Source organism: Astatotilapia calliptera, chromosome 12, assembly GCF_964374335.1.
Source record: "Astatotilapia calliptera chromosome 12, fAstCal68.1, whole genome shotgun sequence".
NCBI lineage: Eukaryota > Metazoa > Chordata > Actinopteri > Cichliformes > Cichlidae > Astatotilapia > Astatotilapia calliptera.
Genome location: NC_137433.1, coordinates 27,427,466 through 27,452,485, shown reverse-complemented (window position 1 = coordinate 27,452,485; position 25,020 = coordinate 27,427,466). Strand labels below are relative to the sequence as shown.

At 39.1% G+C, this 25,020-nt stretch overlaps 1 protein-coding gene across 2 annotated transcripts in view; it reads right to left on the bottom strand.

Annotated features, from left to right (window-relative positions):
• Positions 1–25,020, bottom strand: part of hsd17b4 (hydroxysteroid (17-beta) dehydrogenase 4) — a 32,801-nt gene that overhangs the window by 4,032 nt on the left and 3,749 nt on the right. For both annotated transcript variants that reach the window (XM_026186962.2, XM_026186963.2), the window contains exons 4-20: positions 24,914–24,973; positions 24,747–24,768; positions 24,481–24,527; positions 24,185–24,269; positions 20,939–21,126; positions 19,578–19,669; positions 19,406–19,430; positions 19,146–19,274; positions 14,358–14,470; positions 6,509–6,621; positions 6,114–6,237; positions 5,237–5,288; positions 3,525–3,596; positions 1,506–1,609; positions 1,321–1,386; positions 892–961; positions 646–752 (exon numbers count right to left, since the gene is read on the bottom strand). In XM_026186962.2, the coding sequence (XP_026042747.1) occupies positions 646–752; positions 892–961; positions 1,321–1,386; positions 1,506–1,609; positions 3,525–3,596; positions 5,237–5,288; positions 6,114–6,237; positions 6,509–6,621; positions 14,358–14,470; positions 19,146–19,274; positions 19,406–19,430; positions 19,578–19,669; positions 20,939–21,126; positions 24,185–24,269; positions 24,481–24,527; positions 24,747–24,768; positions 24,914–24,973 (1,469 nt within the window). The remainder of the gene's footprint in view (positions 1–645; positions 753–891; positions 962–1,320; positions 1,387–1,505; positions 1,610–3,524; positions 3,597–5,236; positions 5,289–6,113; positions 6,238–6,508; positions 6,622–14,357; positions 14,471–19,145; positions 19,275–19,405; positions 19,431–19,577; positions 19,670–20,938; positions 21,127–24,184; positions 24,270–24,480; positions 24,528–24,746; positions 24,769–24,913; positions 24,974–25,020) is intronic.

Here is a 25,020-nt window from a genome sequence, read left to right as displayed (position 1 = left end):
CCGTGCTGTGATGGAAATAAGGTGGGAGCAATCTGACACAGAATTAGATTATAAAATGTTGCGTTAATGTGAATCAGTCCATTACTGAAGTGTGAGACGTCATGGGAATGAATAAGAGAATATTAAACTATTGTCACGCTGTCGGGTGCAACGGATGACGTTAACCTGGAAAGCAATTTGTCTAAAGAAGCTGACGCAGCTGCACAAGTGGCCAAAATTAAACGCTGTCTAACATCTCGGTAAAGTTTCCGACCATGAAGATGATACTTTATGGCAGAATATTAATTTTGCAGGTCTACTTTTGCATTTTTATTGAGGTTATTCTGTCTCTGGAATATTAAACTTCAATCTCAATCAAAGATGATCGAAATCAAATGATTTTTTCCTTCGTCTAAAGAAAGCCTCTCTGCGCACAGTCTGAATGACAGGTTCAGATGATATCTGTCAGTAATTGTCTGTTAGAGAAAACCATCTAGACAGAGGGTGGACCAGAGTAACGAACCACTCATCAGCTCTTTTCACCCTCAAAATCAAAGAGGAACCACTAACGTAAGACATTCTCTGAAATCACGAAAGTAGTCTTCGCATGAACTCGAAAGCCTCATTCGCAGGATCACACAGTTTAAAATCGCAGGTTACGCTCACCTTGATGGCCTTGAACCTGGAGGGGTCGTTGTCGGCGAACTGCTTGAGGACGTGTCTCGCAGCGAAGCCGAACGAACACAGGCCATGCAGGATGGGAGCTTTGAAGCCTGACCAGAGAGCACGTCGAGTACAGCATGTCACGTTTAAATAAGACCAAAATGCATTCAAAATACCAGACAAAGATTAAGTCCTAAGCAAAATTTAAAAAAAAAAACAAAAAAAACCCCCAACATGTTAGACTCTAACCTCCCATAGCAGCAAAGCTGGGGTCTATATGAAGAGGGTTCCAGTCTCCACTCAGGCGATACAAGGCAGCCTGTGACCACAGGGGAAACAGAAATTGTTTAGATCTATATCTAATTCATAAACCCCTGAACTTCTCATGCACAGATCTTGGATGAAATTAAATTATCATGAAGGCAATGGAAGAGATACCTAAAATAGGAATATCTTTGAAGTAATACAGTCACAGCCCTTTAAATTGCTTAAGGGATTTAGTTTTAAATTCCTCTTCTTTTTTTCCCCTGCATCACACAGTCAGCACCCCCCCCCCCTCCCCAAACACTTCTGCCTCTCTGAAAAACTTCACGTTTATTTCAGACCCACACGATATCACCCATATATTATAAATGCAGCTAATTTATTGTGCGGCAAAACCCACACAGACTCACTCACTTGGTCTCTTGTGGTTGAATCGATCACAACAGCATCTGGTGAGCGTTTAGGAGGAGGAACAGGAGGCTGGAAGCAGCACAAAACAAACACTTGACATGTGATAACATTTTTATTTATTTATTTATTTATTTTACATTTTCTTATACTGTCCCTTTAGTAAAACAGCTTGTATACAGAAAACTTACTTTGGCTTTCTCAGAGCTTCTCTTTCCTCCGAAGCCTCCAGCACCGACAACAAACACCGAAAACTGGTTGTAGCACACCAGCTCGTTGCCACTGTAGGTATTCACTGCAGGAAGCACAATTTCTTGCAGTTAATGACAAATATCAGAGCCAGAGAGAGCATTCATGTCCTTTTACTTAAGGGAAAGCAAATCCACAATGATCTTCTACTACTACTACTACTACACTTTATGTTAAAGCCCTACATGCAAAATCTTACTTCTGCAATGAATTGCACATAAAAAAATAAAATACACCCTTTTATTATTTCATAACTCAGTAGTTTCAGTCTTTTCCTCTGCATACAAACACACACACGCCTTAAGATTCTCCAAATCTATAAACTATATTGCATACCGTAGATACCTTACAATTAGAAATATTGTTCTTCTTAACTATTTTCGCAGTCTCTCACAGCAGAGAACCACTCCCAGCCCCTACTGTAAACGTACTGTGCTGGAAATAATTACATATAGGTCATATAATAGTATCACAAGGTGCTGCACATCCAAGAGCTGAATCTCCAGCTCCACCACATGCCTAAGAATGTGGAGGTCATGAAATTATTGACATGTTCAAGAAATCAGTTTTAGATGATGTGAGCTTTGCTGCATTATCCTGCTGGAAGCAGACATCAGGAGATGACGACACTCTGGTTATAAAAAGATGGACATGCTCAACAACAATCCTCAGGTAGGCCAAGTCATTTAAATGTTGCCCAGTTGTTGCCAAGTGTGACAAGAAAACATCCCCACACCATTATACTACCACCAGCCTGAACTGATGATACACCCTAGATTGGATTCATGCTTTTATGTTGTTTACACCAAATTCTGATCCAACAGTCTGAATGTGGCTAAAGAAATCGACACTCAGACCAGGCAACCTTTTGCTGGTCAATTTTGGTGAACCTGTGCAAGCCTCAGATTCCTGCTCTTTGCCAGAGTGGCACTCAACACTCGAGTGTTGTGCATTCAGAGATGCTTTTCTGCATACCTCCGATTTTAACAAATGGTTCCTTGTGTTAACGTTTCTCTTCCATCAGCTTGAAGCGGTCTGGCCATTATCTGACATCAGCAAGACACTTTTGTCCAGATAACGGACACTCCCTGCATAGTTTCTCTTGTGAGATGTGTGAAAAAAACCCAGCAGATCAATAGATCTGAATGTTCAACTAACGTCCAGCAAAACAGTCCCAGAAGACTTTTTATGTTTTGAAGTGAGATGTCTTTGAGATTCAGAAAGCTAAACTCATCCTTGTGCAGTACACGATTTCTACGCAGTGAGAAACTTATTAAAACATTTAAACAAACATCCCTAGTGTGGCAAAGACACTGAACGACGGTGAATTCAACATACTTACACATATCATTACCTGTAATAATAAACAGACGGGGGTAAAAACAAACCAGCCAGACACAAGCCAGAGCAGGAGGAAGCGCACGAATAACCGCATGGAAGCCGAATGAAGAGGAACAATTAGCAGCTTATCAGAAGGAATCAAATCCTCTTCATAGTCGACGCGCTGCCTGATTAATTTAATTAAGTCAATTCAAAACATAACAGGCACAGAGACAAACAAAGCTGTTTGTATGAGACATGACTGTGACAGGCCATCTTACTGAAATGACTTTATCCTAACAGAAGCTGACTGGTTTTGTGTGCATGAAGACGTTTCTGTGAAGACTCCAGGGAACCTTGTGTCCCATGCTATTTGTTTTAAGTTGGATTAATTATAAATCAGAGTTGCTCTAACATCCTCCATCTCTATGGACTTGTCCAACAAAAATAAGAGCCGCTCTCAGTCCCTTATTTCAGTCCCTGCAGACACAGACTGTAAATTAACTCGTGTTAATTCAGCCTTAGAGGCGACTCTCAGGAAGAAACACATTAAAGTGGTAAAAACAAATGAATATGGAATAAATACTGTAAATGATATCACCTGCTTGGCCTATATGGCAAAAGAAAAAAAGAAACCTTACCATCCAGGAGGATGACGGCTCCAGATCCTTTATCCAACACGTCTGCTATCGTGGCCTCAGAGGTAAGTTTACCTGAAAATGTATTTTATTTATTTATTTATTTATTTATTTAATCCAAGCCCTGCAAACTATTACCTCTCTAGTTTTAAGTCAAAGTATCTGACATAAGGTCAATTAATACTTTGTAAACATACAAACTCTAAAAGCCTTGAGACAAATCTCTAAACCTCTCTGTAGCATGTGCTGGATCCTCAATTCTCCAATTACAGATTAGTCAGTCAGAAAGTTAATCTGCAGTAGGTTAATTACTAAAGTCAATTTTCAAGCCAAAACACCAAGACTCACAAGGGTGTGCTACTTCTCCTTGTCTTAAATAATGGATAACTAAATAGAGTTTTGGGTGTTACAACCAGAAAAAACACCATCTGGTTTCAAATAAGTATTTTTAATGATCACTTTGTACAAAGCAAGGACATGTCGGCTACTGAGAGAAACTCTGAGGCATTCATCTTTAAGAAAAACAAAAGCCGTTCTCTGTAATGGTAACGCATGAGGCAGAGCTGGGCTCCTCACAATCCTATTAGTCCTGTTATAGGACACGTGCAAAATGCATCAATGCTTTTGAGGTAACCTCGGTCATATCAGAGTTTAGATTTCTAGACTCATTATTAAAAAAAAAATGAGACTGAAAATACCCATCCATGTAAATACACCTAAACTTGTCCCTTGCTGTATGTAATGTGTTATCCACTGCAGTGTGATTTAGGCTAAAGTGACACAAAAAGGCTCTAAAAGTGCTTTTAATAAGCAGAAATGTTTAAACGCTAAAAGAAATAAATGTTTGGAGTCGATATTCAATTCTAAATCACAACAACGCCGGCTGCTCCCTCATTTTTCACAGTGGCTGGATCCACATGTTTGATTTGGCACCGATTTTATGCTGGATGCTGATGCAACACTCCTATTTATCAGGCTTGAGACTGGCAGTGGGAGTACACTAGCTTCTGAGCCCCCAAGGCTGGCTGTGTTTCCTCCCAGTCTAAAACCAGGGATCTTGCTTGTGAAAAGCAAATGTGTCAACCAGTACACCATGGAGCCACAAGGAAGCGCTATATAAAATACTTTAGTTATAATCTCAGTAAGTTAATTTTTCCAGTCTTTTATGGGTTCAGTGGGCAGATTGACACGTTTTGTTTTCACGTTTCATGAAGTTTTTAACCAAACTTTGTAGATTCCATGTCTGGACAACCTTGAGCTTTGCTTGTGCGTTTTACATCAAACAAACATTTGCAGGCATGGCCAAAATAACTGAATCTAATAATATCTTGTAATGAGACTGTAACAACTGTAAAAGCTACAGAATGCACACATCTGGCCTACGGCAAAATGCCTCACATGATCAGAAATGCCAAGTTGTAAAAAAACAAAAACCGTACACAACTTTCACGCTCTGTCTCTTATGCGCTTTCAGCTACAAACATGCTCCCAACCCTCGGCAGGTCAAAGCTCCACGCCGCTGCCAGCTCCGAGAGCTGCAAGCCAGCTGCAAGGACAGAGAGCCCGCCATCGCAGCTGTGAGCAAGTCCTGCAAGAAGGCAGCAGCGGCAGCTGCCAGAGTCAGGAGCTGTAAACAAGCTGCTTCATCTCCCAGAATTTCTCCAGCAATTTAAAAAAAACCAATTCTTTCTGCAGAATTATCAGAGGGAAAATACCTGAAGTTGGCAGAGGTTTGTAAAGCTCCAAGTACTGCTCCCCATGCAACACCTAGAAAACAAACAAACAAAAAGAAAAACGAATATATCAGTTGCGACATATAATTATAAGAGGCATAAAGCCTCAGTTACTGTTTTAAGCAAGACTTTGTAAAGTGTTATAACAGGGTGCTTTTTTCCCCCGCTCTTTAATGCCAGCTTGTGCTTCCTCGTATTTCCTCTCCTCCCAATACTCAGAAACTGTCACTGCCCCGCCCCCTCTCTCTACCATGATCTTTTAAATCCATGAACTTGCCTTGAGGAAACTAGAGAGGAAGCTTCTGGAGGAACTAAGAGCTTTTATAATCAAGTGGCGTGATGCATAAACTCCTCACCTCCGTGTGACAGTTGATTCTTACAGCGCTTACTTTGTAGTGTTTGTGCATATGGATCAACAGATAATAAAACAGAACACAGTCAGACGGCGAGATGCATTGCAAAGAAAGAACAAACGCCAGTGATTGGTGCTGCTAATAGGACGAAGATGATAAATCATCAGCTCCATTAACAAAGTTAGGAATCTAAATATATAAAAGGCCAGGTGATTAAGCTGTTTGGCGCATCACAGCTAACTGACATCGCTTAAGACTGATGTTGGGGTGTTAAGCATTTCTCATTCGGCAGCTCCGGCTTATCCATCCTTGTATCGCTCCCTCACGCTCTTGCTGCAAAGATGCGACAAAGAGATGCAAGCGTAACCGCCGATGGGATGCATTAGCATAATTAAAAGCATCCCGTACGATACGAACATGTACGTACAACAACAACAAAAGTCAAACTCAGCTGCACACAAGGACAAATACAGACACAGCAGACATCAACATGCACGTTTTCTAACCTGGGTAAAATCTATGTTGAGTCCAGGGACTGAGCTCAGACCACCATCCATCATAGCTGCCTGGGAGGGAATGACCCCGAAGGTGGGGAGGCAGCTGAAGTCCGGATGGCCTTCATACAGGAACCTACATTAAAATGCAAGTGTTAGTGCTCAGTGAAACAGCATACCTCTGTAGGAATAGGTTGCTGACAGATAAAAATAACAGCACAGATGGCTGCACAGGCGTTTCAGCGTGGATGGAATCCAGCGCATTCTTCCCCCTCCATGCAGGTCAAGGTAACAGTAATGATTGAAGCCATGATTAGCATTATTTTCTGTCCAATTTCATGTAATTTGCCTTTTTACAACTACTGAGGAAACTACAGTCAATAACACAAACACATGCAGAATCACACCTCAGATGGTCTGGGTCCTTGGTGGACATGCCGACACCCAGCGCATACAGGATACACTGGGTGTGGTTGAAGCTGAAAGTGGTTGGAGGAAGTTTTTGTCCCACTGCTTTAGTCTGAGAAGAGAAAGAGAAAACAGAAAGGGGATTAAAACAAAACAAAGGTGTAATTTAAAGAAAGAAAACAAGTTGCATCACAAAAATCACACCATAATGGTTTAGCCTCACAGCTACTCGGTAAGAAGGATCAAGCAAACATTTAGAGTGAATGCGTCAGTGTCAGTACACCATGTAATGGAACTACAGACACACCAAGAGAAAAGGCATTTCTAAATGGTTACATGTATTTTTTAGGACGCTGAAATGAACAAGATCATTTAAGAAAACACTGAGGAGCAGATGAAATGCCGGCTTATGAGAAGATCTGTTGCTTCGCTTCAGGTGCCGGTGATAAATCTTTAAATGCACCCCTCCCTCTTTCAAAAATTTATTCAATCTGACAACAATTAGGCTGCAGACATCCAGTGTAAACAAGTGAGTGCATATCTTCCAAAGTTAGAAGGAAATTTGTTAGAAAGACTCTTTTTTTGTTATCACCCTCGGCTGTTGTTAAGCAGTGAGTCGCTGTCTAGAGTAACACAAAGAAATTTTGCAGTTAATCGTTACTGTGGATCGTTTCCTCTTCGCTCATCTGACTCTGACTTGATTAGATTTAATCACCCATCACATTACAAGCGCATTAAAGAGTTTATCATCAGGTCTGAAAAAGAGGTGTCCACACCAAAGCCTGACTGCTGTCTTAAAAGATTTTGCTGAACTTATTCTTTAATATACAAGAACCACGTAGAAAACAAAAAAGTATGCATAAATGCTAATAAAATATTACAAAAGGAGACCGCATCAGAAGATATAAAAAGATTCTCCCCAGATGATCACATATTTGATTTGGCTGTGATCTGTGAGGGAGGTAGTTTGAGGACTCGTGGGACCTCAGAGTTGAAAGGAATCAGCAGTTCAGAAATGTACTCCTGTGTCGCACCAGGCAGAGCTTTGTGAGCGATCAGCACAATCAGTCCAAAACAATCCTGGTCTTGAACGGTGGCCAGCGCAGGGAGGCCAGAAATTGAGCCATGTTAAATTTGTGCTTGCACTTCTCTTAACGAGCAGCCGGAAAATGAACCGAAACTCCTGAACACGCCATCGCAGTAATCGAGTGTTAATGACAAAGTCACAAATGTCTTTTAAAGGCCTCAGCGGTATTGTAAATATTTTAAAGCCCTCGTTAATTCCTGGGTGAGGTTGGTAGGAGGTTGTTACTGGTAGAAGTTTTATGAATATAGCATATCTGAATAATTTTCTCCGGCCTGACTGAAACTCATCATGAAACCACCAAAAGAAGAAATATCTTTTGAAAGGATGGTGCAAAAAATAAATAATTTTTTCAGAATTTTAAGGCCTTGATAAAAATGCCATTTCTCAATCCTAGAAACTGAGGTCTGATTAAATAAATATTTTATTTGTCAGCATAATATTGTCAAATTTAAATATGCTTGAGTGCATCCTATAAACTCAAAACTGCTTAAAAATGTATTTTTAACTGAAGGATAAAACATATTCCAGGAAAAGCATGAAGGTCCTCGGGGTTCTCAGAAGCAGCTTTCTGTGTAATATGAATGTTGTTTATCATTGTACTGAAGCACTAGTACGCGACACATAAGAGCACAAACTGTATTAAGTGTCTGACTCAAACAGAGCAGGAAAGGGGGTGAAACGGTCCCGCCGACTCCTTCATGTTAGCAAGTATTATTAAGACATACAAGAAATCCAGTTAAAGCGCACTATAAATATACATCTCTGGCAACATTACAGTCACAGCAGTACTGCAGTTACTCATTTGTCATGTTTACAGCCACTGTGCTGTAAATAAGACAGCTATTGTTCGAAACAATATTGCTTGGCAGAATGGTACGATTCACACTCTGCATAATATCACCTCTCAGCTGATCGAAAGACATCATAAAACCTGGCCTCTGCACAGCAGTTTTTAATTAAAACTGCATTTAAATGCAGATGTGGGGAATTGTGTGTTTTCAGACCAATTCCAGCTTCCCAGTACTTGGGAATATTATTAGTGCCTGCTCTCCTGCATGCACACGGCGAGATTAAAGCTGCAGTTGAGGAGCGGGGATAAAAAGCAGTAGTGGCTTGTGTAGGAGTAAGTCAAGTTAGTCAGTTACTTGAGTGAGATGATATGGGAGAGGGGGAAAAAAAAAAAAAAAAGGTTTAAAGCAAAAGGATAGCTTTGTTATCCGGTCTATCTTCACTCATTTACTGTCTGCTCCACACTGCAGATCTATGTTTTTGTTTCTCTTCTTTCCATCTATTATTCAGTGTACAAATATGTAACTTCAAATTAAGCTTGCTGATATTTTGCCACTTTTTCCTCATATATTAATTATTGCTTTTCCAATGAAGAGTCAGACTGGTGATAAAATTTTAATTGTTACTCAGTTGATCAAAACACATGATACACAGTACTCTGTTAATTCTGTTTGATAAATCCATAACAACTGTTTCACCTCCACCTGAAACTGATGCACATTTTAAGTCATGATTGAGATTTTTGCATTTGTCCTATTGTTTTTTCAGATATTTTTGTTAGTCATGCAAAACCATGTTGCTAAATATATCAATATAACACTAAAGTTACACGAATAATAAAGCGCACTTTATGGGCATTTTTATAATACTTGTACTCCTTATATTAAAACTATTGTTGCCAATTTCTGATAAAGTACACCAACCTAAAACTAAAGGAGTACTTGCAGTTGCTTCATTATTCCCCAAGCAGTTATCAGCAGATGGATCCACATATTTGGGTTGGCACAGACTTTTCACTCTTCCTGGCACAATCCTCACATTTATCCCAGATTGGGACCGGCACTAGGAGTTCACTACCTTGTGACAGTTTTTTTTCCTTCCCTACACTTAGCTTTTTATGTATTAAAGGAGAAGGAGGATAATGTGATCATCCCAGGCACACAACTGCTGTTGTCTCAAGACGAGAGGATTTAAAACAAGAGTATGAATGTAACTAAGACTGAATGGCAGCCATGAAATATGAATATATGAAATACCTTGATATCCACCTTGCATGTGGAGAGAGGTCAATACAATACCAAGAAAGTCACATGTGTGTCTTGGGTGACACATGCACCCAGCAATCATCAAAATTCCTACAATAACTCTGGCGGTCAACCAGAATTCATATACCCTTAGTTACAGTTTTAACTCTTGTTTCATTCCATTGTTCCTGACTGCAAGAGACGGCATGAAATACCCGGATGACCCATACCCACAAAGTCAGAGGGGATCTCCACTCACCACAAGCTCAGACTGCAGGGAAAAGGGGTGGGGGGTAGCCATATTACCCCTGTAGAAGCAGGCAAAGAAGGAAGCCCAACCAACAGCGGCACAGAATTTGGAAACCTCAAAGTCTTTAAGCTCCTGAAGTGGTATCAACAACCGAGTGTGAAAGGAGTTCCCTTCCTGTGCCCATAACGGACAAAGAATGCATCCGTTATAGAACTCAGCATTCGTGCCAATCTACAGTCTTACAGCCTGAAAAGGGCAAAGTTGACATTATAACACAGGTCCTCTGCCCCCTCTCTGAGTGCCAAAGGCAGACAAAATAATAGGTATGACAGGTGGACAGCATTCTGGAAAGAAAAGAAGTGATGAGCAACAAAGCAATCCCACGCCCATTAGGATGACAACACAAACAGTCCATGGCAGCAGACAGGACATGAAGTTCAGTTACATGCTTTGTTGATGCAACAGTGAGAAGAAAGGCAGTCTTACCAGATAACCATCTCTGGTAACTCCCCTCGAGGGGTTCAAAGGATGGAGAAGACGAAGCTTCCAGAACAATTGTGTTTTCCATGAAGGAAGTGACAGCATGTTGTGGCCAAAGGCAAAGAGCACCATTCAGAAAATGACCCACCAGAGGATGACACCCAACATAACAATTATCCACCACAACATGATGGGCTGAGACAGGCGCGACATACACTTGGATAGTTAAGACTGAGAGCCGGTGGTTCAGTAACATTTGGAAATACAAGCTTAGAGCACTGCTAAGGGACCACATGTTGATCTTTACATCAGCTGGAAATGAGCTTTCACCTATTGGTAATACAATACCCTAACTGATGATGCCCAATTATTTAATATGGTCTGGGCCCGGGTTTCCTCACAAGAACTCAAAGGTTTGCCCAGCCCTTGAGTGACCATACATATAGATGAAGGGGATCTGAGTGTGGAAGAAAAAACACACCCCTGCAGCCGAGATAGGACATCAAAACTCAGTGGGATCACTGGGAACCAAACCCTCCCTGGTCAGTATGTATCCCTCTATCCTGTGAAGCGCATGAGCAAAGGAAGCAAGAGAAGACATACAGCAGGCAATCTGGCCAGGGGTGTGCCAGTGTGTGCTCTGGTAGCCTAGTTGGTTTTAAGGGAGAGAAGAACAGTAGATTGCTTTGGAAATGTTGAGACACCAAACAGGTCGACTGTCACACCGCCATATATCCTTTCACTGGGACAGGGCTTCTAGCAGCACGCCTGCAGCCTCATTGTGCACGCCTGTTAAAAAGCCAGATACCTCATCAGGTTGCTTGCACCACTTAGCTCACATATGTAATTTTGACAGCATTACGTCTTCATCCCTGTGCATGTGTGCGATGGATATCCAGTTATTTCATACAGTCTCTTGCAGTCAGATAGAATGAAACAGATCAGGGCTGCACTATGGCCTAATATAAGATAACTAAAGACTATTGAGTTTTGAATAAGGCCAACCTACTTTAGTAAAAAGTGCAAGAACAAAAATATATGGCTCACACAATAAACATAATAAATACATTTCAATATAATAGAGTTCTATTTCTGTCTGCTTTATGGAAGCGTTAGAAAGATTAACCTTGAAACCTGGAGTTTGAATTGCATTATGAAAAAAAAGGTGCTTTCTTTTCTTTTTCACCCCATTTAGAAAACAACATAGAAACACGTCTCTGGATGAACCAAGATATTTCAATGACACTACCATAATTACTGAACATGGCACTAAACTAGAATAAAAACCTCTATATTTTAACCTTGCTATGCCTCTGGTATATTGCTTTGCCTACATAAATGTTACAACAAATAATATTTTGGGCTATCAGACCTGTATACAGATTGAGCTCCATGGCATGCCAGCAATACAGAAGCAGCACAGCTGATAACTTAAGCAGTGTGTGTACCTCTTAGCATGACAAGGACAAAGGCACAAATGCAACTAGCAGAGCATGTGTGGGCAGAACTACACACAGACACACACAAACGTCAGCCGAGGACACGGTTGTGATGTTTGTCTTGAGGCTACAGTGTGACTCTGTTCCAAATCTCCTAACCAGGGAGCCACAAAAGCTCAGAGAGCCACAGCAGAGAGGACAGTGATACACAAGAGTGAGTATACCTCATTTCACATTTAGGCACTGAATCATGATATTATTGAACCTGGCTAGTAAGTGCTGTTAATGACTCACAGGATTTAAAAGAACAGTTTGCAAAAAAAGGTAATTTTGAGAAGGCAAATCAATAAAACACCAAGAAACAAAATGTGCAACCATAAGACACAGCAGAAGAAAAAATTATTTAGCCAAGGCAGCTAGTAATACTGACATTATCTTTGACTTGTACAATTTATTGTCGTTAGAGCCTACAACTGGGTGAAAGTATGGATATACACTAGACAGGCCTGTTGCAGGCCTATTTATCTTATTTCATACTTGTGCATGAAAGTTTTGTTGCTGTTGTTTAACATAGTTTTGAAATCTTGTTTTTTATAAAACATTTTATGTGTAAAATGAGAAAAAAATCAAACAAAATCTGATTCTAAAATATACAAACATTCCACAAGTGCTCATATTTCTTTATTGTTTTTAGACATTTGATTCCATTATACAAATGTTTCACTGTCAGCTTTTTTTTTTTTTTTTTTTTTAATTTCTACATGAATCCATTGTGGCCATTTACTGAAAACCCCAAATATTGTCCAGAAATGTATAGGCATGCATTTGGTGTACACTGTAACCACTGAACCATTAAAACACCCTCACTGTGCATCATCTAGCACCTAATATTCCAATTAGGAATTCCACTATTCCATGAATAGTGGAATTGTAAAGCACTTTGAGGGTTTCGAAAAGCGCTATATAAATGCAATCCATTATTATTATTAATAATATTCTTAAGCAATGCATTACCTAACCAATGCACAACGGCAACACAATTCAAAATAAGTTTATAAATATTTGTGCAAAAAGAGAATTCGGTTTGAGTAGCATTTTGGACATCTGTTGGTCAGTTTAACTACTGCATACTACACGCAGCTCAATGCAAGCTCAATTTGGCCATTTGTGTGGAGAACCATGTTGGGATGCAGCACTACTTGCAGCTTGGTGTTTTTTTTAGGAACTCAGCCATGTTTGAGCTGTAACAAGTTCCCTTTTCTGAGCTTCAGTAACAGGAAACACAGTAAAGTAAAGGAGAACATATCCAGGGATTCATCGCTGCTCTGTGGTGCTCCAACAGCTTAGGAACTTTACATTTTAAAAGCTAGTTTGAGCAGGCTCTTGTCTGGTACCATCCAATATTTACAGGTGACATCCAAGTACACATGCATGTCGTAGAAGCAGTTTCTGAGTGGTTTATTATTGTTCCCAACTAAATTTAATGTGTTGACATTAGAAAGTCATGATTTGCCATATTTGAAACACTGTTTAGAGCTGCATGTGTCATTATGACCCAGCTATATCAGAGAGTAGAACAGTCTCAGTAGGAAGAATGATAGAAATTAAATGAAGAAGACAAAACAGATGACTGAGTAACACAGATGGCAATAAGGTTAAGAACTGCAGAAGCCAGGAAACAGTGGAAGACTTTAAAAAACATCTTGTATGTCTGTTTTTTTACATCATAAAAAGGAAAGCATGAATGGATATGGGTTTCTTTATTCATGTTTCCTAAATGCATCCCAGATGCATTAGATAATAAAGTCCTGATGTTTTTTAATTAACCCTCTCAGGCTCAAATTAAACTTTTTGTTGCTAATGCACAGCCAAGTCCTGCAGTGGTACTTCTGAGTAAAAAAAAAAAAAAAAAACTCATAAAATATGTATGTGGGGTAATCAGGTTGTTAGTTTTTAACTGTTGCAAATTGACAACGCCTGCCTTGAGAGGGTTAAAAGCTATGTCTACAGTTATCTAAACTGTTCCAGATATATCTCCTGCCAGCTAGCTCAAATGCTATAATGCTACTCTGTACCTGAAGATGCAACTGTTCCACACCCTGATCCCTTTCAGGCATTGATACCATGTCGTGGACAAATTGCTACTATAAGAGTATGAAAGTCTTTCGATTTATAGTCAGATGCTAGGGTAGATGCCCTAGATGCTAGGGCAAAGCCTTCAAAACATCAATCCACAAATCAGTTAGACCTGTCACAGTAGCTACTTCCACTTTTACTAACATACACTGGCTCTGTATTAAACACATGCAGTGATCCCCTCCAGACAAAGCCATGCATTTTGCAAACCATTTAATAAACAGCTGCTCTGAGTTTTTGTTTACATCTGACTGATATCTCACATCCACCTTTGATGTTTCTCATGTTCCACATTTCATATAAAGCACAGCAGCCAAGAGACAGCAGTTAGGACTCTTTATGATTTAGTTTTATATCAACATTGAACTAAAGAAGAAAAAAAAAAAAAAGCAAGAAAACACATTAACAGATTATTTTACTTACAGGATCAATCCCTGATCCCAAGCCTGCAGAGGCTGCAGCTGCTGCTGGATTCACACCAACATCACCCTGCGATTCCACTTGAGACAGCACACTCACCATTGACTGCAGAGACTCTAAATAAATGTGAGAGCGATACATGCTGTTAGCCAACCAAGATAATCATGTTACTTCTCAGCAAGATGAATTTATTCCTCAGCAATAGTCAAAGAGTTTTGTTTTCATTTGGAAATAAACACAGCATGGGTGAAGTGTTGAAACTGGCTCTCTTATACGAGTAGAAATCAACAATTGCTACAGAAGAGGAAACTGCCCGTCTTAAAGGAAAACCAATGACATTTGTAAAACAACTGTGTGAGGTTTGTTTTATCTATGCGAACAATAACTTACACAGATTGTTTTTATTGTGCCACTAATTTAGATGCTGCACTTAGCTTAATATATTGTAAAGGCATGACAATAATAATTAGTCTTCTCGTGTAGCTCTTGGTAATATAACGAATAAGCATCAACATAATCATCTGCTAAATGTCAAATGTTTCATTAAGCATATTGTGTAGAGTGGGGTGTGGTTTTTACAACTCGGCTAATGAAGGAGAGTAGTTCAGGGAGCCGTTTTATATAGCAGCATGCTGGGACCTGGACACACACACACACACACACACACATACACACACACACACACACACACACACACACACACACACACACACACACACACACACACACACACACACACACACACACACACACACACACACACACACACACACACACCAAGCTGTGCAGCAAGTCTAAGAAGTATCTTGAGTGTGTTTCACCATGCCGGGCAGTCTCCAGCCGAGTATACAGTTTGCATGCATGTGTGTTGCAAACAGAAGAAAGACTGGTGCCTCCCCAATTCCTTCTGCACTGCTTGTTTTTTCCCCTCCCCATCATGCTGGATTTGACCAAATACTCCTCATCTAGGTACTGCATGCCATTTCACATGTATTACATATTAGAATTTGCTCCACATAAATTATATATAGTTTGTGTATACAGCCAAATATAATTATGTTTTTTAAACCAAATAGTGAAACTTGAATAGATGCAATTTGTTTATAACTAATTCAATATAATACAAACCATTAACAGAAAAAAACCAATCTGTATTGCAGAAACTAAACGGTTGAACTGTAATCAATCAATCTGGCAACTTCAAGTCAAACAATCTAAATCACAGTCAAACACAAAGTGGGCAGAACGCAAAAATATTTGATCAACATCCAGGGTAGCAATTGAACTGTCCACCAATGAGAGCACAGTATCACTCATTGGTGATCATATGAGCTGGTAGTAAGTATATTAAAAGGTTACCAAGACAACAGCCAGCCATCAAAGCGATGCACGACACAACTTAACAGCTCTAAAAAATATTTTTAGCATATATTAAATGAATGGAAATAAAGCCACCTTCTTCCAGGTTATATCGGCTCTAAATAAACATATCTTTCTTAATATAATGCAAAAAGTCTCCCTCTATAAGCCTGAAGGAACATCTTAGTCCCCTGGAGGTTTGTATATTATGGCATAATCAGTATACACCCTACCAATGAGCTAAAATGACCAGTTTTCTACTGTTTATGCAACTATAATACTTTATAAAACCATTGTATCACTGTAATGGCATGACAATGACATTAATCTATATCTACAAAAGGTTGAATTATGAATGACATACTATGTGATCACGTCGCCTAGCAACAACCAAACAGACTACAACAACATTTATATAATTGAGCAGGACCTGAGCATTGCAAGAGACCTACAATTACTGTAATTACATTTTCTACGTGTGATTAAATATCAGTATGAGCAGATGAAATAATACAGCAGCATGGGCATGTACTAGTATGTTCAGCTCTTTAGCATTTATTTTTTAACTGTTAAAAGGCTGCAAAACAGGAATTTGGTTGCGTTTTTCGAACCTCACTCTGAGTTGATGATTGCACTGAGAGGTCTTTGAATTTCGAAATATTCTTTCAATTGTCTCTTATGTGTAGTTGCTCATTCTGGTTTCACAGTTAGGAAACTGCAAAGACTGATTTTTTTTTTTTTTAACCCAGCTATAGAACAACAAGCCTGGGGTTCATGTTTCAGTGAAACTATGCAAATGCTGAATAAATGAATTTTAGTCTAAAACATACTGATCCAGAAGCAGCTTTAAAATGGAAATACATGAGAGCCCTTATGTACCTGCAGAATAAACATTTCTCTATTCAAACAGTTGTTTGCACAAGTCCTCACTGTGGGTTCTCAGGTTGTTTTTTAAGAACACCCAAAAAGTGTAAATGTAACAACAAAGGCAACACAACTCTTTAAATATATATGCTGATTCAACCTGTTGCTGCATGAACAAAGGAAAATAGCTGAAACGTGCACGGACCGGGACCAGGGTAAGACTGAGAAGACCAGAGATCCTATTACCGTCACTCAGCGGCAGGCACTTACCAAAAAGAGGTAGCAACAAATAAGATACAAATGAGGTGGTACTACAAAGCCATGCTAATGAGACCAGCTAGTGCCCTGTGGGACTGCCACCCCCGTTCTGTTAATGTTAACACCGCCACCCTCTCTTTGAATGTGGATATGAAAGGAAGGATAAGGTGGAGGAGGTGGAGAGAAATAATAATCAACAATCGCCAGCCTCTTGTTTGCTGGAGCTCTTTTCTGAACAATACTGCACTCGTTCACACTCAACATCATATTGAACTTGGCTTCTTTTCTCCACCTCATTCACATCATCTCCACCACCATCTGGTCCTCAGTCTTTGATTGTTACCCAACTCACTGTAAATACAGATGATTTCAGAAGGTTATCACCCTCATAAGCGCTGAGCCTGACAGCATGACTACATGAGGGCTAACAAGCCAGGTGCTTTTATTTTTCCTTTCATTGAGCTCTTCAAAAGTGGTTCCACTCAAAAGAGGCTAATCATAACTTTAATTAAAAGACAGGTCTCAAAACACTGCTTTTTTATTTCCCTCTCTTCTAACAATCAACCAATATCACATAAAAATGTTGCAACAAAACTGCAGATTTATTTGGGTATAAACCAGTATTGTGGAAAATGACTCAAAGGTTGTGTATATCTAGACATTTACTAAGGCCATACTACTAAAACATGAAAGACATGAATTTCTTTAGAGTAGCACAAAGTTAGCCCACTACTACTCCAAGACCAAAGGGCAAATTATGTAGCCATGTAATGATCTAAAATCTGAATAATTCTGACTCAACAAAGAGTGAGTCAAACAAGTGTGAAAGTGTGATCCGGGCACTAATAAGGAAAGCCGCTGTGAAAATAGTCTCATCTCTGGTCTGTGTTGCGTGGTTACTGCTTTGAAGAGAAATGATTCAGCTCACAGTGAATAAATGACCATTCAAGACTAAAGGCAAGAAATCAATTCTTAAAGACCGTGTTTTACATTTTCATAAAAGCTTACATCTCTTACATCTTTTAACAACGATGGACAAATCTGATGGTTGTCAATTACTTTGAAGGATAAGACCACTGAGCTTCAGTAACATGAAATAATTCACATGTGAAACTGTCAAAAGCCGTGCTTGCAGTCTTGGTGAAACGTTACGCTAGAGCACATCTGTGACGACTATCTGCTCAGAGAAAGCACACGCCACAGTGGCTTGCAGTGCTGTGAGTCCATGTTTAGACAACCTGATCACTTCAGAGTGTAATATTTTTTAACTTAAAAACTTTCTGGGAGGCACTTGAGCTCAGCGGGGAGCAGAAAGTGCAGTAGGTGAAAGTGCAGTAGCCCAGGTTCAAGTCCGACCTGTACTACATGTCTCATTTACCCATTCACAGCCATGGGTATCTTGCCCATCCAGACTGGTAAACATTTTTATGTTTCTGAATTGCACTGCATTTCTCACAGTTTCATTACTGCTTAGTAATTAGTTTGCAAGACAAGTTGGCATCTTCCATGCAAACTAATGATTCCCTGTTAGCACCCACAGCAATCACAAGGTTTCAGTGCAGCCTCTTTATAACCAGTGTCATGCTAGCAACTGCCAGCAAACTCACAACCAGTTGGGGAGTACAGATTACTCGCCAGTGCAGTGGTTGCCAGTTGCTCGCTGCAAGATCAATAAAACGATCTGACTGAGGCCTCAGGTAATGATGGTAATTTTAATGTCCAGACACAGACAACAAGTTCAGCGGAAAACAATTAAATCACATCCAAAATCCAAATGACAAGCATCTCAACAGCATTCATTTTAATTCAATTTAGCTCATCTTTGCCTGTTTAGGCTGAATTACTAAGTTTTACTCCACTATGAGTGAAAGGGGGAAAAGCCTGCCTATTCAGAGTGTCTTTATTCATTATTTTCTCTCTGAGCCCATATTTTGTCATGTCATGTGTGTGTATATTGTCCTCAAGTGTGTCCAATAAGATAAAAGAAAAAAAAAATAGTATCTGTAAGAGTGTGTGGATCAGCTGCATGCAATATATGTTTTTTTACTCCTACCTGAAGGCATAACCGTTTCTGTGAGCCATGTATTAGTTATTGTAAACAATCTGCTTTTATGATTAAACTGTATTAAACATATTTTAATATAGTAAAAAATACAGCTAAAACCCATGAGGACGGACTTGAAGTCGTGTGTGTGTGTGTGTGTGTGTGTGCGCGTGTGTATATTGTCCTCAAGTGTGACAATACACTTATACATTTTTCTGTAGGTTACCAATTGCGTAAGTGTGTATTTGGCCTGGTGCATCACTGACCTTGTATATTAGCAGGTTTGGTGGCATCTGTGAAGTCACATATTTTTTCCCAGTGGTCCCTGATGGACTCGGGTTTCATGGATTGGTTCTTCTGTCTCACTATATAGCCCTGAGTGCGCTCCCAGCGCACTACACACACAAAAATACAGGGGTCATGGCACAGTATAAACCCCACACATACTGTAGCAGCAGTCTGGGGTACTAATGAATATGGCAAATGCATACAGACATTTCCTCTGGACAAAACACACAGTACTCACATTTACCAATCCACCCTGCACCAACCTAAAGGGAGTCAAACATGAAGAGAAGAGCAAATGCACATGGAGATTAAGAAATATTGCCTCTTTATAGAAAAAGAATATGCTATTGTACATTATTTTTCTCTAAGATGAAACAAAGCTACAAGCAGTATAGTGACAGTTTCAGTACCTCAAACAGTCCTCCATTCTCCTGGCATTGTTCATGACAGAGCCAGAGGACCAAAGGAGCAACATACTCAGGCTTCAGAGACGCCACAAGATCTACATAAAACAAAACATCTGGTTTACATCTGTAATAAAGGGCAAAGAAGGTCTTGATTTTTAAAATATGTTGCATTTGGTTCATTTATACATGGAGTACAATACTACATATTGTTTGTTTTTGCGTTTAACTTATAATCTTCTGCAAGACAGATGGCAAAAACATGAACTGGCTTCACATGAAGAAACAGACAGAATGCTTGAATTCATGAGACCAGGTCAGTATCAGTCCTAGTACTAGCAATCTGTTAGCGAAATATTTCTTAAACATGCTGGAATTAACTGAAAAAAGAAAATATGGCACAAGCTTAAACTTTTTTTTTTTTATATCCCTTGTGTGTGCTGAAAATATCTGTACCCTAGTGGTAAAAAGAAGCCCTTCTGCTTCACTAAACACGCTGCTGCTTAGCAAGATGGGTTTTGTCATTAATTTTTTTTAGAAAAGTGTCAGTGAGTGAAAGCAAACATATGGAACCAAGTCATTTACTAAGGTGAGGCCCCTGTGACAGTTGGCACAACGCAGTGTGCGACAGATGCTACCGTAGGCTGGCACGGCAGGGCAACAAAACCTTTCCCTTAATTCACTTAATACTTCTTATTCCAGAGCTGCAGTCACAGAGCATGCTCAGTGTAACTGTGACGTTCAGATTTTTACAAATACCGAGTCAGGGGTTGGAAAAACATTCCCAGTCCCAGTTATTCTTAAGGGTGATGTTTTTTTGTTTTGTGTTATATTAATACACAAGATAAGATTGCCAATTCTATATCTTTAGTTGCTTAATCTTAATTGTAGGCATTCAATGCTGTATGCCCTCTTTCTAAAATGTGTTCAACACAAAAACTATAAATGATTTGTTACCTTACTTTTTCTCTTAATACTGGAAGACAACACATACAGTAATGCAAGGAGGACATAGCTGCCTGCTAAAATAAAGGGCTGACACATTAAAACTTTTAAAGCACTCACAGGGTGCATGATTTCATCATGGCCCTTGGAAAAGCAAGAAAACACTGCTCTTGAATATTAGATGAAAAATTTGCATGTTGAACGGGAGTGCTGTTGCCTCAAATTTTGTAAATCCACATTACATGGTATTACATTATGCAACTGCTCTCAAAAAATGCTTTGGTTAAAACCCATTTGTCCATTTCAGCCTGTTCAATGAGATAAAAGGAGAAAAAAAACATTATCTGTAAGGGTGTGTGAACCTACATCATATAGACCAGCTGCATACAATATATATGTTCATATATGTTTTTTACTCTTACCTGGAGGCATGACTGTTTCTGTGAGCCGTGACCCAGCAACAGGAGCAATCGTATTGCAGTGGATGTTGTACTTGCGACCCTCGATTGCCAAAGTGTTAGCCAGCCCCAGCAAGCCCAGCTTGGCAGCGCTGTAGTTGGCCTGGCCAAAGTTGCCATAGATCCCTGCGGCTGAAGCAGTCATGATGATTCTGGCCACAGAAAACCGGAGGCAACGTTAGGATTAATGCAAAGTGACAGGCATCACGAAGGAGTCATAAGAGACCCAGACGGCCTCTCCACACACAATCTTACAAAGACTTAGATATTTTTCATGCCTGCTTACACCCAGGAACGTGCATATGTAAGCATCTAGTCATGCAATCCTAGCATGTTTACACAGACACTAGCTTTAACAAGGTGACCATCATAAACAACGCTACATTAGGTGCAGGAGACTTCTGAGGAACACAGTCATCAGATACAGTACTCTGTATAATAACTCTGTAATAACTCTGTATAATAATATCAATTTCTGTGCTCAAATGTCTCAGTCAGTTTTCAGAGTCTCAGCACAGTAATATTTAAAGAGCATCGCATGATAAAATGTTGCACCAGGGACTTGATCCAGAACATAAACACATTATGTAAGTGTATTCCTTCATGTTTTCATATAGTGAGTGAGCAGGGGAGTCAGGCTATGACCTTTATCATTTCATTTATTTCTGCTGTGGTTTTACCTTTAAATGTACCGTACAGTTTTGTTTGAGGTGACTGCACACCGAGATTGGATTTTAAAATTTCCCATGAGCACTGCAAAATACAGAGGGATGACAAATTAAATGAAAAACAAAAAACACAAAGTGTAAGGCGGTGGACCAAGATGTGCTTATAGAACAGGCTTAATAAAGCTTGACATTATTTCTATACATTTCTGGAACTCTACTGACATTGTTCATTCTCGAGACAGTCCCTCCTCTGGTGTTCTGATGATGGTGGTGGACAGCTTCTTGTAAGATGTCAGTACATCCTTTTTTGCAACATTTAATTACCTCTTCGTGGCCCACTGACGGGGACATTGTGTTATTGGGTTATAGATGGTTTAAAACTAAAGCGAATCACTCAGAACTCTTTGGAAGAGGAATAATTTTTAAAAAAATAAATAAAATGTGGGGTGTGGAGCCTGGACTTGTCTTCTGAAATGGGGCATAGCAGAAAAAGGTTTGAGAAGCACTGCTCTAACTGGGGCAAGTAGATCCAAACTATACCAAAAAGCAGCCAACCACAGCTGCCGGACAACCTTCATTCAATATCAGCATCATTATTTCCAAAGGTTTTTTTTATTCTACACAGTAATAAGATGCTCTTGAGCTCAGTGCAGTACAAATGTTACTTTAGTGTTTATGAGATGCTATTTGTGTAAAATGGTTTGTGTGCACTTGAGAAGGACATCTATTACCTATGATAACACTTGAGCAACATTCCTCTGCAAACTATAACACAGACTTTTTTCTGAACATAAAAAAAAAAAAAAAAAAAAAGGCTTTTGTTCAGAGTCTGTTTTGCATGTCACGAAAAGCCCATCTGTAATTAATAAAAATCTCAATAACAGTTCCGTTCCAGAAAACAGCCACTGCTAATGTTATTAGCTGCACATGCAACAGAGGCCTGTTAGTAAAACCCCCATTAATCAAACACCGGAATATGCACTGCATGTCTGTCTAAGTCGACACTGTCATCATTTATCTTCCATAAGCAACGCATAGCATCGTTAAAGCAAAAATCAATACAAACTTCATCTGCTAACTTCATCACTGTTTCAAGTTAGTAACAATCATCCACTAGAATGGCTGAGCGACATGGAAAAAATATTAGTATGTTATAAATCAAATCACAATTTCTGTCAAGATTAAAGGTTCACTTTTGCTCCTAAGTGAAGATTAAGGTTGATTTTGTTTCAAATACTATTTATTTTACTGTCCGAACTTGAACATGATGAATATACTGAAGAACAACACAACTAACACAGGTATATATAACATATAATAAAGTAAAATCTTCAGCTTTTATAGAAAAACATGAAACAAAAAGGGAAACTTAATTGTTTCACCAGTTCCAAATAAACAATGTATACATTTATACATTGTAATCTAAAATAACTGTCGCCAAAGCCAGTCTGTACATATCCTCAGTACAAGTTCAAGAAAGTTCAAAGGAGAACATAAACACAACTGACATATTCACTCGGTTGTGGTCCGCTTTGCTCCAAGGCAGCCAAAGAAATAAATTATTTTAGATAAGGCAAAAGAAGTGTAGGATAGTCTCAGTGGAGTGGGCAGTAAGCTTCATATGGAACAGATGTGCAACTTCACCACAATTCCAATGTGGTCAAGTTCGACACAGCTGTTCAGTCGTCTCTCTACAAATAATGAGTGGCGGAAAGTAAAAAGCTGCACCAAGAGCAAAACACTAAGGTGCCAGCTGGACGTTAGCCACAGCTAATAAAAAATAAAAATAAAAAAAAAATGGGACTAATGCTAATGGCACCCCCAGATCTGTTTGCAGTGTTTGCAGATCTCTAAAATATTCCTGAAATCCCTCTGTGTACGGTGCCTTATGGGCAAAAGACAGCTTTCGTAAAATGACTTCAGGTTGAGAACAAGTTGATTATTTCAATATTAAAACGGTGCTATGGAACATCAAGCTGGTGTTTTGGGAATTAGACAAAAATAAAACTAAATTGTATTAGTCACAGACAAATCCTGGTAATTCCAAAAGGTTTACTGACTCTTTCTAACATTGCATGTCTTGATCCAGCAGTTTTTATGGTGTAAAAGTAGTAGAGAAAAAAGCAAAAACAAAACCATAAATCACAAAAATCATGCTAATAAAAGTATGTAAAAAAATCATCAAAAAACAAAAATCAAAAAACAAAAACAACCCAAGATAGGAATTTTGTTTTGCACCATTTGAGGTCTATCTGTATTAAAGAATAGTGACTAAAGCAGCATCTGAATATGTCTATGACAATTATCCTCAAGAGACCACTTAATCATAGTCAAAGTTTTTTGTCGGCCTATCTTTAGTACTGTTGCTGACGTATGAACATGCATCACATGGTACCGAGGTCTTGATAACACTCCAGTAATGTTGCCTGTTGAGGATACTGTAACTTGACAGATCTAAGGAAAGAAAAATATCCTACCTGCGTAATAAGAGGATGACACAGTTTTACCTGCGTCAATAGCTGTTACAAGCTGAGCTACTTACCTGCCAAACTTTTGGTTTTTCATGTGGTTCCAGGCAGCTCGAGTCACTAAGAAAGAGCCTCTCAAGTGAACTCTCTGAATGAGGTCTGTGATGCAGAGTAAGAGGTAAAAAACACAAGTAAACATTAATGCATAACAATACACATCTCTGATATTTAGCATTAGAACGGTGTGGTTTGAAGCATATGGCAGGTTTTAAACACAATTTAAAACATATTGATCTACATATATCATTGTGAGGTAAACAAAAGAAGACACAGAGGTAAGCAAGTAAATATGTAATTAAAGTGTAATTACCCCAATCCAAATCACTCGTCCTGGCAAATGATCGGTCACGAAGTATTCTTGGTAGGGAAAAGCAAAGAAAGAGTTTTAGCATTTTTTTCCTGCATTTAGATTTTTCCCCCCCTTTTTTAATAAACTAATATTGCATGCTCAAATGAATCTGGAAACTGCAACCAAATGGCCATTCCAATAGCACATGATATGAGTAAACATTTTTTTAATAATAAATAAGAAAATAAGAAAATAAAATGTGTGATTGTTGCTATTAGAGGACTTACCCAGCATTGTTTACAACAACATCTGGAAAAAATAAATGTAAGATATTAAAGTCAGTGAATAACTGTAACGACATTGCTGACAATCATTTTATGATCATTTCGTAAATCAGTAGTGACAGGTATCAGCACTAGTGGCCGCAGGATTTCCATAGAAGGTTTATACACACCTATTCTTCCAAATGCATCCAATGCTGTCTGGATCAGCTTCTCTCCATCTTCTACAGAATCTGCATAGACATAACAAAACTGTCATTTTTCACAGTTTTACATTCTT